The sequence below is a fragment of the Apteryx rowi genome, unplaced genomic scaffold, assembly GCF_003343035.1.
Source record: "Apteryx rowi isolate R43461 unplaced genomic scaffold, aptRow1 scaffold_81, whole genome shotgun sequence".
NCBI lineage: Eukaryota > Metazoa > Chordata > Aves > Apterygiformes > Apterygidae > Apteryx > Apteryx rowi.
Genome location: NW_020451105.1, coordinates 2128018 through 2142447, shown reverse-complemented (window position 1 = coordinate 2142447; position 14430 = coordinate 2128018). Strand labels below are relative to the sequence as shown.

Genomic DNA, 14430 nt, shown 5'->3' with positions numbered 1-14430 from the left:
GAAACTTCAGAAAGCAGCGTCGCCGCCTCCTGCAGCGCGGCCGGCGGCCGGGCCGGGCCGGGCCGTGCTGTGCTGCCGCCCCGCGGCTCCTGCGCCGAGAGCTGCGGGGCCCCCGCTCCTCCGGTGCGCCGCCGCTCTGCTCAGCCCTGATTGAGCCTGAGAAACTTCTTTTGTTTTTTTCGCACTTAAGAGACTGAAAAGCTCCCGCTGACATTCAGCGGACGCGTTAGCTCGGCCCCCCGTCCCGGCGCAGCTGCCCGCCTGCCGTCTGCCCCCTCAGCTGGGCATGGGCTCTGCACGGCAAGCTGGGCAGTGCTTTACTCATCAGCTGTGAATAAGCGTCACTCGCTGTGACTAAGAGTTGCAAAATTAGGTATCTTTTGGTAGCACGCGTGGAGCATGCTTTTTTTTTTTTAAATTGCGAACTGCAAAAATAAACGTTTTATGGTAATTTTTGTTTTAGTTAACGGCAGTTGCTTAGGCTTTGCCCTTTCGGAATCGTTGGGATCAGCGCTAAGCTTGTACTGCGCACTATAAGAATCTGAAATTTTTGCTCCTTTTTTATATTCACTTAACTAACACTGTTCCTTTAAACAGCTTTATATTTACCTCACTGGTGTGATAAGTCTTGAAAAAAGATAGGATTATCAGAAGCACTTTGTTGCATGAACTCTGCTTCTCTTGTGCTTTTAATGTTTAGTCTTGCATTGCGGTTTATATCAGAGGCAGTACAGAAATGTGTTGTTGCTTATGTTGAGATAAGCGATGATGTTTAAAAACTGCTTTCAGATTTCCCAGAAAATTGATGCAGCTGAGTCCTGCAGAACACAGTCATCTGGGACTGAAATTGGTGGTGCTTCTGGCATTGTTCATCAGTAGTAGGGAGAATGTCGTGCTAACCTTGGACTGACTCTCTCATTGTACCCCTTCGTATGATCGCTGTCTCCTGGGAGCAGATGGCCTGAACTGCTGCTGGGACTCGGTTCCTCTCTGGGAAGGTCGCAGTAGCATGTATTCTGTGTGTCTCTAGCCCTGTCCGTTTGCTCTGAGGGAGACTTTTATTCCTCATTTAGCACTGACTATCTTTCTCTCTCTTTTTGGGCTAATTAATTAGGTAAATCAGTTACTTTGAACTATCAAACGTCAAGCAAAGATAAAAGTGATTGCCCTTCATTCTTACTTTATATGTATTTTAGTGTGAACTTTTCATTAATGAGTTTTGAAATGCTCTACAGTAACTAATTTGGTGAGGGTTTTTTTTCTTTATTTCACTTTGTGTACTTTCAGTTCTTTCTGTGTATTGAACTCTGATCTGTTTGATATGGTAATAACTCTGAGCAAATATTAAAAAAAAATTAATTCTGTTCTCGTATGAATGAAAACTTTTGATTTTAGTGAGAACAAGATCAATCCAAACTTCAGTACATCCCTTAAATGAAAAAAACATAAAATACTAGTGTCTGATCTTTTTTCGGCTGAGCTCGACTGTATACTTTATCAATTGAACAGAAATGGTTTTTGCCATCCCATTTAGGGGTGATTTTTTTTTTTTCTTGATAAAGACTGATGAAGAAGTAGGGTCACAAAATACAAGCTGTGTTACTTATGGCTTGTCTCTGTGTGGAAATATCCCAGTCCTGTGATAGCTATTTAATTAATAGTGTAATTTAGCTAATTAACTTAAATGTAAGGGAGTGTTGTCACAAAATATAGGAAGATGAATGACATGGTTAAGTTTTTTCCACTTTTATCTCTCTTGAAATGGGAGAATTTGGAATATTATAAAGAAATATGGTGACCTTAAGAGCTGGAGACGCTTATGGCATGGCTTTTTCTCTGTCTCTGAACCCTTAGGCACGTTCTGCTTCTGTTGATCTCATCCAAGGAACGACTGATTTCTAATGAAACTGTGTGTCCGATGATGAACTTGGGTGCGCTTTTAATATGAAAGGCGGTATTTCAGTCTTATTAGAGGTATATGGGAAGTGTTTAATAAGAAATGACTACTCCCAGTGAGTTTGTAGGTAGTAGAATATAGTTAAAGCTCTGTGCAAATGTGCACGCAGTATGTGTGTGTCAGTGTGTGTACATATACGATACATATATATGCATATATCTGTAAATTTATACATGTGTGTACATATGCATATATGCGAACACATACATAAAATGAATTTGAGAGAGAAATACTGTGTATACAATGCAGAGAAAATTAAATCCTCCTTCCCATCCTCAGAGTTCATATTCACTATGTGACCATAGTATTTAACTTTGTCATTACAGTAGGTACAGCTTCATTACCTATAACACTTTCTAATTTAGTGGCAGAGAAATTTTTTTGTATGTTTGTACTCACCTGGTCCTTTGTTAGGGCAGGAGCTGCATCTTTGCTTTTTTCTTGTGCTTGTTCAGTGCCCTTTATCATGAGAACCTGGGCTGTGGTGCTTCTGTTAACAAAAAGCAAGCTCTAGGGTTTGTCCAAGATACAACAAATGATTCTTATTTCTTTTTAACTTCATAGCTACTGGAACTGATAATGACCTTTATGTAAACCAAGCTGTAGTATTTATTGAAGATGCGATACAGGTAAATATAACTTGTTTCTTAGCTATTATACTTCCCATGCTAGATATTTGCCATACATTCTGCTCGTTTTTAGATTTTCGCATGTTCAGGCAACTTCCACATAACATCATCTTGTTTTACAATGCAAAATCAGAATTGCAGATTCCTGTGATGTGCAAGTTTTGGTGAACTTCTGCCTAGAAAAAACATAATTTTCACGCAGTAATTATGTTGAAATATATAATATCTTCTCCTTAAGCTTCTTGAAAGGGATGCTGGTTTGTTTTTGTTTAAGAGTGACTGGCCTTGTTGCTATGGGAAACTATCTGAGCAAACCCTATAATTTGCCTCTAAACCTAGCTACTTACCTAAATTAAGAGTTGGTGCATTTTGAGCTTAGCTTCAGGCAAGATGCTGGAATTCTGTTGCTTTATCTGAGCTTACCGCCTCTGGAAGCCTTCCTTCATCCTCTTTTGCCTTTACTGGCCTTTATTGCATATTCTTAGATCCTGTTACCTTCCTGGTAGTAGCCCTAGGCAATGGGAATGTTAGAAGACGTTTCTTGAGCTTTTTTGCTGTATTCAAATAACTTTTGTTTGGGAGATTTCTGAGGATCGTCAGATGCATTTAAGGTCTGCTCATGTTTCCGGAAGCTGGTACTTGGAGGAGGCAGAGTAACAGCAGCGCCGGAGTGGCTGCAAGGAGCAGCTGCACAGATTGTGGCAAAAGCAGGCCCATTCTGAAGAAGGACAGGCTCTTCCTTAAGGCAGGTTTTGTTTAGAGACTTAGGTTGAAATCTAGGCTAGCTCTTATTTTCAGAATTAAATCATTTGCATCTTACGGCTTCTTGGATGGGAAAGACAAAAGGAGACCCTTCAATGGAATGAATGCTAGAGAAGTGAGCTAAATGACTGCACCTCTTTAGCTAGTGGACAAACAACAGGCACTGAATTATTATTACAGATGCTGTTATTTGTAAAATGGTGATAGTAACACTTGCTTCAGATGGCTGCAGCAACGTCTGATTATCTGAGCAACTGCTACTGTGTGATCCTTAGGTTAAGAAGGTACAATCATTGGTGAATGCCGTGTTAATAATAACATGTACAATAATTTCTGTATCTTACTGTGAAACTGAAAGTGTCTGAAGATTTGAACTGTTGTTGATTAGGGTTTGGTTTATTTTGGTAACTTGATCTTTGTCTTTGAGACAGAGACCAAATGTAATGTTTGAATTATCCTTTTTGCTTTCTACTTTCAGTATCGGTCTATAAATCACCGTGTGGACTCTAAATCCCTATGGCTTTATCGGTGGTATTACTCAAGAATTTGCCAGTGGTGAGAACTTGGTATTCTTTTTCCATTTCTAGTTTAGAAGTAAGTTTTAAAAAATTTATTCTTCATCCCTGTTAGTTAATTAGATAATTGTGTTTTTATCCTTAAAAGAACTTGCTCAAGGAAATAAATAGATGATTACATGTGCACATGGTAGAAGCAGAAAGTAACAAGACATGCAAAGATGTGGTCATGTCGATGGCTCTTTGGAATGCTGTAGGACTGTTGCATGATTGACTATTGACATGAGTGGTGGATTTACAGCATCATGTGTTCAAATTCTTAAAGTTTCCATTTCTAGCTATTTTAAATAGCAGTAAGATTGTATGCTGATGTTAGTTTGAAAAGGAACACCACCTAATATTTGATTGTTTTTATTTTAATGCAGACAACAGCATCTTAAGTGCCGTGTTGTGGTGTAAGCCATTTGTATTAAATATAACATTATAAAAATTGATATTCTAAGAAACTTACTTTACTATAAATATTTTTTTCTGTTCTTCCTCTGTCTCATTTTTGTGTGTCATTTTTTTAATCTGTATCCAAACAGGATTTTGAGTTTAACCATTACTATAATCCTGGCTTTGGCTTTCATTGAAACACCTTCTTCACTTACTGTCACATCAGATATACGATATCGCCTTCCTCCATGGAATCCCCCGTGCGGCCTAACAGAAAGCATTGAGCTGCTTTGCTTCCTTGTGTTCATGATTGATGTATCAGTGAAGGTGAGTGTCACTTTTATCTGATATTGAAATACTAGGTGTGCTGGGCAACTGAGTAGAGATAGTCAGTGTGTTTTTTCTCTCTTTTATATATTGGGAAAAATGACTTAGAAGTATTATGCAAGTTTTAGATTTGTATGATGAGATTGCTTTGATATATTGAAGATTTACTTTCTGGAAAAATTAGCAAGTGCATTTTTTTAGTTGAAAAGGTCTACTGGTATTTCTTAGAAATACAAACTTCTGTTCACATGGAATCAATGATTTTGGCTTGGCTACTTGTATTAAGCTATTAAAAATGGGATCTGCAATAATCAAATACGTGCCAGTTTATAAAAAAAAAAAAATTAGAAATTGAACTGTTCTTTGGATACTTCTTGTTTCTGGAAGGTCTCTTTTGTGGTTACTAAATAGATGCAAACGATTCTTCACAAATGGGCTGTGTGCAGCTCTCACTTCCATTGACCTTTATTTAGTTCCTGTAGAAAAAAATCTCTGGTCAGTGTACTTTTGTTCAGATTTCAGGGAGATCTTTATGAGCAGTGATGTAACTATCAATATTTGAAAAAATATCAGTGCTGACTTTGTTATTGGAATTTATTATGAAAATAAACTTTGTTTTCCAGAGTTATTTAATTGGATGGGAAGAATTTCGGAAAACTAAATGGCTGATGGCTTATATCCTGACATTAATTGTTTCCCTTGCTGATTGGGTTGTATCGCTAAGCTTTTCTTGCACAGAGGTAAGAACTGCCTGCCACTTGCTGTAGAAGCAATCAGCAGGGTAGCTATGGAGAGAGGCAGAGGAGGAGAAGCTGCAAGGACATATTTAATAGGGCTTATGTGTTATGGTTATGAATTAAGTGGAGGGTGAAATGGCTCATTTTCAGGCTTTTGGTAGCTGGAGAATATACAAAATTCATCTGTAAAATTAAATAAAGCTTTGCTGTTATAAATAGCCTGTTAGCATTCAAAAAATACAGAGAATCTGGTTGCATAGCAGAAATTTTGTCATACAGTTTGAGAGAATTATGTTCTTGACTTGATTCATCTGCAGAGTCTGAATGTGTAAATGTAATGATAGCGATATCTGGGTAAAAGGTAATTGTACAGTATAACAACTGCTTTCTAAGAGAAAGAGCTGTAATGTTCAAAACAATTGTAAGTTTTCAAGTCAGTCATTATCAATGCCCTGCAGATATCTTTCAAACCTTTTTCAAATTGTCTGAATTAACCATGATTAGGTTGGATGTGGTTGCTACTCTTAATGGTCCACTGTTTAGTTTTCCATGCTTCAGTGATTGCTGTTTACCAGGATGTGATACAATAATAAGGAGATCATCTTAAAATGTTGAAAGAACATGTCGCTTAAGTTTATAAGCACCTAACTTGCTTTGAAAATATGCACATATCCTTTTGATATTCAAGCAAAATAAATATAATACGTCCAAAAGTAGTTAATTAACTAGGCTGAAGATTGTGTTTACAGAGCAGGGAATGTGTCTTGGAAAGAAGTGACTGAAAAATCTTTCAGCACGATAGTGGACAAATAGTCGAGCAGGACCTTCCAATACAAAGTGTGGCAGAAGGAGTAGTTTACCTGCTGGGATGTATGAACAAGGGAATACTGAGGAAGAAAGTGATTTCTGCTGTTATACATGGGCTTGGGAAGACTGATACTAAAATGCAAGATATTAAAATACTTGAAGTTGCAGATGAGTCACAAATGATTTGAAAGCTGGACAGAGCATCTTGAATGCAGGAATGGAACAGCTTAATTGCTTTACCATATGCTAAAGAAAATTGAGATGATCACCTCTGATTCTTGTCAGAGGGAGAAAATACTGGGCAATAGGAGGCGCTTTGGTCAAAAAAAGAAAAACGGAAGAAGGATGAATGGCTGAAAACTGAAAATGGACAAATTTATTTTCAAAATTTGTATCTATTTCTTTATTGAAAGTAGCTTGCTGGTGATTCCCTTCTTAAAATGGACCTTGGCAGAATATATGAAATGCCATCTCTTGACCTTTGTGTTGTATTTACACAGCAGTAAAGTTGGATTATTTATGAGTGGCCTGGTGAGGCTATTAAAATTTCAATGTGCATGGTTTAAAGCAATCTCTTTCTTTTAGTTTCAGGCATCCTATATTTATAAAATCTCCTTTGCATTTTGTGTGATTCAGCAGGACAGATTTAGCTTTTGAGCACAGCCTTTCTGTCACATTGTTAATTTTGTTCCTATGTGTTAATTCCTATATTTGAAACRAACATGCCTTAAAAAATATTTGTGATGCTAATATTATAGGAACTCAATATTCAATCTGTTGGTCTGTTTTTGCAGAGTGTGAGAATAAGAAGAATTCTTCGGCCTTTCTTTCTCCTTCAGAATTCTTCTATGATGAAGAAAACATTAAAAAGCATCAACAGCACTTTGCCTGAAATGGCAAGGTAGGTAATAGCATAGTAAACATCCTTTCATAGCATATGTCTAGTTACTCTCAGTATTCTCATGTATGTAATCTGAGTAACTTGATGGTCTAGCTGAGGTAAGTGGGTTGGTGAGATCAGGTGGTGATGGACTGAGGGTTGTGGGAACTTCTTTCTCCTAAGTCTGTTCCAAATTTCTCTGGAATACATGTGATATGACTTTGTTTACATGACAGATACTCTTTTTGATGCTAGTTGAGTGTGTTTTTTTTTTTTTTTTTAATTAATTCTGCATGTGTTACATACAGCCTTTTTACAAGGGAAAAACTGAAGCATCAGCTAGTCAAAGGTCTATGTCATGTTTCTCCAATGCAGCCTCTCAGAGATGTGGGTGGGACATACATGTTCTTTTCTCCTGGTCATGAATGCCAAACAACAGGATGCCTTTTTACACTCATCTTCTATAGAGTGCTTTGCTTCAGTGTTCATTTCTAAGTGGTATTAGCAATATATGTGTTAAATCCTGTTGTCTTATTAGAAATTTTGAACTGGAAATCCATCAGGTGAAATCATAACCAGAGAATATGATGCTTTTTGAAGGAGATTTATCCCTGTGCATATAGGTTATTTATATGTACAGTTTATAAAACATCTATCCTTACCTGTTACGTTTTTAACCAAGTCCCAGGAAAATCAAAGGTGTATGCAAGCTGAGATGTTGTATCTTGATTGAAGACATAAATATGATCCTAGCTTTAGAAAAGCAGATGCTGGAATCTCACTGACCTCACAACTAAGGGGTCCTGAAGGGAGTTGGGTTTTTCTTGTTTCTTTTTTCCACTGAATCAAGACTTAGATGTCTGTTATCTCCATTTAGTTTCTTAAAAATAGTATAGGGTTTTTGTATATGGTGTTCTTAGCATCTTTAGCAGAAGAGCTGATATTAATGCATATGTTTTCTTTCTGATAGTGTTGTTCTGCTACTAGCTGTTCATCTGTCTCTCTTTACCATGTTTGCCATGCTGCTGTTTGCTCGAACAAAGGTAACCAGTTGTATTTATGCTGTGGTAGATCTCAGTGGTTTTTTTTTCGTTTTTTTTTTTTCCTCAGGTAACTGCTGCATGTGTGGTTTTCTAATCAGACTGGTGAAACTTGTTTTCCCTGTAAAGGTCATGTTACTTCATCAGACTTACTGGGATCAGTTTAAAGCCTGTTTAGAAAGTTTTAAAGTGCGCATGTTACCAATGCATAGTGCTGTTTGTGAAGGTGTGCATTAGAAGGCCCCTCAAAATAGTGTTATAATCTGTTTATCCTTTAGCTAAGAATGTTTTCCAGACCGCACTTTGTTTCTAAAGTGGCAACACTCTTCCCATCCCATAACTGATTTTTTTTCACTCTTGCTGTAAGCTGTGCCACATTATTTTATAATTAGTCTAGCTCTGCTGCTTATAGCAAGCATAGATGGCTCAGTGCTAAAGTCCTGTTAGCATCCTTATTTGCTTATGGTGGTGGTCCCTTGTATTGTTGCTACTGATGTCATTCTTACAGTTGTGAAATCTGAAATCTGCCTGTGGCAGAGGCTACCCTAGACAAGACCCTTCCAGTTACTTTCTTTACTTCTGTTGAAACCTCCCATGCTGTTGTCTGTCCAAGAATTCTAATGTTGTCACTTTTTTGTTTATATTATGTCACTCATTTCTTTTTCCCTCTCCTTATCTAATTTCTTGCTTAATTTAATTTCTTCTATGTTTTCATATCCTGTAGTCTCCCAATACTTGTTTCCTTGGCCATGCTTTGCTAGCTTTTCACCTGCATTGCCCTGATCTTTTTGACTTCTAATTTTTCTTTCTTCCCCTGTTTCTTCTCTTCCCATTTCCCAAAAAGCAGATTTGAAATTTTGTGGTTAAAGTGATTTTTGTGTTCCAGTGCTTTGGTATGTCCCCTTTCCTGTAATATTTTTATGAATTATCTTGTTGTATTAAACTCAATTTTTTTATCCTTACTTTTATAGGCCTTCTATAAATGTGTTCTTATGATCACCTAGATTTTGTTGCATACTTCTCCCAGTAATATTATTCTTCTCCTTAATCTCAGTTTTGTATCTTTGTTCTGATGCAATTTGCACTTAGACTGCCTGTAGTTTTTCTTATGATCAGCAAATTCCTCAAATTCCTGTGTTACAGAATTTCTGGAATTATAAGCAGAGATCTTTACCTTCCTCACATTTTCCCTTTGTTTACTTGCATGCTGTATTCTTGAGTTATCTTTGTATGTCATGTCTGATTTCAATTATAAACTTTCTCAGCAGATGGGAATATATTTTTGTGTGCCTAAACTGTATGAATGTTGTATAAACTTAGGTGAAAACTAACAAATTGTAGATAGCTGTCTATCTTTCCTTTCTTTGGTTCTCTAGCCTAATATCCATATGAACCAGTTTTGTGGTATTTAACAAGGCAAAATACTCAGAATGTTTTAAAAATACATTTAATAACAAAATTAATTCCTCTGGCTTTTGCAGTCTTATGTTTGTCCTCTAAAGCTACATTTTTCCAGTCTTCTAATCAGATTCAAGGGATGTTTATTCTGTACTGCATGATTCATGTTTGCAGTCTGCATTTTTAACTGTCTCTACTTGAATTTGGGGGAAAAAAAAATGCTGCTGATCCAAGATCTGCCTCCCAGTACGTTCTTGTCGAAAATTTTGCTGCCATCAAAGTTGTAGCCGAGTGGCTGATGTTTGTATTGAGCCACAAAATAATTTCAATGATTATAGTTACCAAAGTACTTGAAAGTACTTTTTATATTCTGTAGAACCTTTCTGTATTTTTTCCCCCAAGATGCTTAAACTGTATGTGATGTTTCAGTTGATACTGTATGTGGCATTTTGAATCTTCATTCTTTTAATGCATTTTTTTCAAAATAGAACAGTTGCATGTTTTCCAAATGCTCTCTAATTCTGGTCATGTATACTAATGGTAGTCATAGCACTCTCCTTTTTACTGTGATCTAAACTAAGGTGCAGTAAGGTGTGGGCTAGCCTCGTGCTCATACTTCAAGCACACCTTCACCTACTTTACTGAAGAGAGACCTAAAACTTGTCTGGCTGTGCTCTGTGCAAATCTTGAGCTTACTGTAATTCAAAACAAAGCCTCCAGTCCATATGTAAGTGACCGGAAAATGGAGAAAATGTCTGTTCCAAGTAGTGTGAGTAGCTTTTGTGTAAATAACTAATTTGGAGGGTGTCAGAGGCTTTCTATTCAGAGCTCAAAAGGGAAGTGAAGTAGACATGACCCATGCAGTGAGTGTGCTAGTAAAGCTGTAGGTGTCTGAGAGCAGCTCTTGAGCTGTACTCAAGAATCTTTTGCAACACAGTAGTTAGTAAGGCAGTTCTCTGTTACTGAGGAGGCTGAGGAGTCACCCAACTGTCACCATCCATGTTTTGTTTCTGCTCTTCAGTATAGACAAGATCTGTTTTAATTTTGTCCTCAAATTACGTTTGGACAAGTCTTAGAGAGCAGCACAATTTAGGGTTGTATTAGTTTTCCTTCCACAATGGAGTGCAGTGTGATATAGCTGGAATAAAAAGCATGCAGCTTTATAATGTGAGTTGAGACCAAAGGTGGTATTAGTCTATGTTTAAGGTCTCTTATGTTTGTGATTTTTATCATGGCTAGGGGGTCCTGCTAGCTCCAGTACCTCAATATTTCTCGCAGGCTAAGAGATGATGCTTTTTCTATCCATGAAGGGTGGCTTTTGGTTCCTGTACTGCCTGTTTGTGACATTACTGTCCKTCTGAGGCATATGTCTGAGGCATAGCTAGACCTCATTTCTGTTTTGAACCTCCTGTGTCTGTCTGAGCTTGCTGTTCTTCCTTATGTTTTAATGGTCATTAATAAGTGAGGTGATTGCACTTCATTTCTACTCATTGTCTGAGTTTTGTGCTTGTCTCATGCTTCTTGCATGTGTTAGATCTGTGTTTCAGAAACTCATTTTTAACTGATTTCCTTGGTAAGACAGTCTTAGTGATTCTTCAGTGTTGTTCTGATAAAGATGAACATCTCTTTGACTAGGATGGCCAGCAGGATAAGGAATGGGTGGGGTATTTTCGGAATTTGCCAGATTCACTGACTTCACTGCTGGTGCTGCTAACTACTGCAAATAATCCTGATGGTGAGCAATCTGTTTCAGAAATAACTCTGGTCTCTATTTTCTATGGATAGTAGAGTAAGATGTCTCCAAACTGCTATAACCATTCTTTTATCTGATAGCTCTTCTCATTGCTAGAGGAAGTTTCTACAAAGATATTTCTTGCCTTTAAGTAACTCTTAAGATTTTTGTCTTTTCTTTGGTATAATTTAAATATACAGCTCTGAAGTGGAGCTATGTAAGAGTTTTTACCAATTTTCGAAAATGGATAGAAGTCTCCTGTTTTTTTCCTCTTAAGCACAAAAATTCTTAATTTCTCCTGTTTTTGAATTTGATACAGTGATGCTTCCTGCATATTCTAAGAATCGAGCCTATTCAATCTTCTTTATACTCTTCACTGTATTAGGTAAGTCACCTCTTGTCTTCAGTAATTTAAATGCACTGTAACTTATGATAGGCATATCAGCTAAAGAGTATTTTATTTTTCTAGAAACATTTCATCACAAAGTTATCCTTTTTTGTTTCTTCCAATTACCCCATAGTGTATTGCAAATTAATTGTCATGGAAGGTGCTCGTTAATGGTGTGGATTTTTTTTCCCCCCAAACATAATTTTTGGAAATCAAACTTGGGAAACCTAATTGTTTTGAATTTTAAGGTCCGATTAACTTAAACACTGAAACGTCTTTTCAGCTCTTAGGATGGAAAATTTTGTTAAGTTTAGAAATCTTCATTAATTTCTGTATTCAACACAACCATCTTTGGAAAAAAGATGGTTGCTTTTGTAGCTTAGTTCATTGTTTGGGGAATATGCTTGATTTATCAGGTAAGTGTGACTTTTCTGTGGTAACTGTGAAACCTTTCTAATACTGTTTTGAAAGAGAAAAGTTAGAATCCAGGTTTTGTACTTTCCAAAATGTGGAACCGTTTAGATGTAAATAGTCAGTGGCCTAAAATAAGAGAAATATGATACACCTTTGAAAAACAAAAATGTATTTCAGTATTTTTCACTGCCTTTTTTTTTTTTTTTCCAAAAGGCAACTTGTTTCTGATGAACTTGCTGACAGCAATAATATATAACCAGTTTCGAGGATATCTTCTGGTGAGTAAAATGTTCCCAGTTTCTGTGTCCTATCATAACCTTTAAACCCCAAAGTTCTGAGTATTTAAAGTTTAAGCTGTATAGTAAGCAGCATGTCCATTCCTGTTGTAGATATGGTTTCAAGAGACTAAAGATTCTTTAGATTAGTATTCATTCTTTAGATTGGCGTAGATTTCTTCCCCTATATGCTATTGTAGCATGTTCCCTTTCCATGAGAAAACTACCTGCTTGTACCCTTGTGTCTATGCTGAGGATTTACAGCTTTGACCATTATAGTAAAAATAATCAGACTCTTATTAAAAACTGTGTGTGAACAAGGACTACGAGTAATTTAAGCTTGGTCTGTATGTGGAGAACCAGTTGTACTATTTTAATAGCTATTGTTCCAAATCGCAGCACTGAAAATTTCTCTGAGCAGCACAGTATGTGAAGACTTCAATAAGAAAGAAATGGTGACTGAAACATCTTTTCCATGTTTTGTCATTCCACTTTGTGATTAGTGGGGTGGCAGGCATGATGACAGAGTGACTAGGGCAGTCTGCCTGTCTAGAAGCTAGATTTGAGTCTTGGCTTGACTTTACCAGAGGCAGTTGCCTATAAGCTATCTGCATGTGGGTACCTGGTCTTTTGAACTAGGATTTCAGAGGAAATCTAGTGCAATGATAGTCTGTTCCTTGTGTGCCTGTGCAAACCTTGATCTTTATGGGGTACTTGATGTAATTTGTAATTAGTTTGAAACCACTGAATTGCTGCAAGATTTGGATTCTCTGGAAGTACTTAGGCAGCAGATGTTAAGGAACTACTAATCTGTTTTATTGCTTAATCTTTCTTCCTTTCTTATTGTGCTATGATATAAAAATGAATTGCTGCCTGGTATAGTAATTATTCTTAGTATTCATTTTCAAATAAAAGGAAACTGTGCTTACTCTCCATGTGATGATAAAGTCATTGGTGTAATGCTTCTGGAAGATGCCTGATCATGTGTGATTCTTCCCTTTCTGTGGAATATCAATTGCATGTGTAGTGTAAGGATTTTTTTTTTTTTTTTTGACCCTATATATCTATATTGGAGAAGTGAAGGCTGAGGAAGTAAGTGTACTTTGCAAATTGTGCAAATAAGAGTGAAATCTGTGGTGGCAATTTGTTTCTTGGTCTTGAACTCATTACTAAAAGAGTTCCTACTCCTTTATTGACAAGATGTGTTGTAGGCTTTGTTGCATTACTTATGCTAGTTGTTTAGTCTTCACAATGTAAAAAATGTAATCTGGATTTCCTTTGCAGGAAAGGATGTAAGTGCTTTTGTTTTCTGGATGAGATAGCACAGTTGAGCAATCTTGAGAGGAGTTGTCGTGAAGTGAGGCAAAAGTATTTTAGGAAGCAGGAACAATGTAAGTCAAATGGAGGATCTTTTTAATTGGAACTAACTGAGATGATATTTCAAGAAGATAAAATCTGTGAATTTCCCCTCCGATACCGAAAAGAAGTAACTGACTGGATGGAGGATTAGGAGGCTGCATGGTGCAGCTGGAGATCTCCAAAGTTGGATTTATTACTAGCAGTGAATAGAAAACATGTGAGTGCATCACAGTTCACTGGATGAAACACACTGATTAGGAGAATTAACAGAATGTTAGGCTAGGTATTAAAATGCTTTTCACAGTGATGGTACACAGCTGAATGCTGGTCAGGCAGTCATCAGTCAGAGGGACAGCTGTCAATCTCTTGCTCCTCAGAACAGGCTGAGCTGTGATCTTGCTGAGGTGCTGTCTTCTAACTGTGTGGGGTTTTTTGTTTGTTTTTTTTAAAAATTGGATTTTATAACTTTTGAGGTGGAATTTTTCTCTTGAGTCCTTGAGTTAATACAATTTGTCAACAGGTTTGCTTCCACCTGTTTATTTTTTCAATTTCCTCCTGCATAGTTTGTGTAGTTTCACAGCTCAACAGCAATATTTTTCATAAGGCTGAGTCAAGGTATTGGCTGTGCTACACAAAATCAGGCCTTGTGTCAGACAGCTAAACCTCTGAGCTGCAGATTTTGCTTTTTTCCCTTTATGCCAATATGATAATGGTATCTGTAGCTTAGAATGAACAGCGGTACCCCACTGAGTTCCTGTTCTTTTCTTATGTC

The 14430-nt window shown here is 37.0% G+C and overlaps 1 protein-coding gene across 39 annotated transcripts in view; it reads left to right on the top strand.

The window, feature by feature from the left end:
* Nucleotides 1-626: 626 nt before the first annotated feature.
* TPCN2 (two pore segment channel 2) overlaps nucleotides 627-14430 on the top strand; it is a 79994-nt gene continuing 66190 nt past the window's right edge. For 15 of the 39 annotated variants that reach the window (XR_003257369.1, XR_003257363.1, XR_003257370.1 and 12 more), the window contains exons 1-11: nucleotides 632-998; nucleotides 1855-1931; nucleotides 2522-2586; nucleotides 3827-3903; nucleotides 4451-4628; nucleotides 5252-5368; nucleotides 6967-7073; nucleotides 8023-8095; nucleotides 11126-11225; nucleotides 11542-11607; nucleotides 12238-12302. Coding sequence is in view for 19 of the 39 variants with exons in the window: in XM_026089308.1 (XP_025945093.1) it covers nucleotides 1919-1931; nucleotides 2522-2586; nucleotides 3827-3903; nucleotides 4451-4628; nucleotides 5252-5368; nucleotides 6967-7073; nucleotides 8023-8095; nucleotides 11126-11225; nucleotides 11542-11607; nucleotides 12238-12302 (861 nt within the window). In the remaining 20 variants the exon portion in view is untranslated. Of the gene's footprint in view, nucleotides 999-1854; nucleotides 1932-2521; nucleotides 2587-3609; nucleotides 3633-3826; nucleotides 3904-4450; nucleotides 4629-5251; nucleotides 5369-6966; nucleotides 7074-8022; nucleotides 8096-11125; nucleotides 11226-11541; nucleotides 11608-12237; nucleotides 12303-14430 lie in introns of those variants that run through there. The other 24 variants (XR_003257377.1, XR_003257374.1, XR_003257373.1 and 21 more) reach the window with 9 other exon arrangements.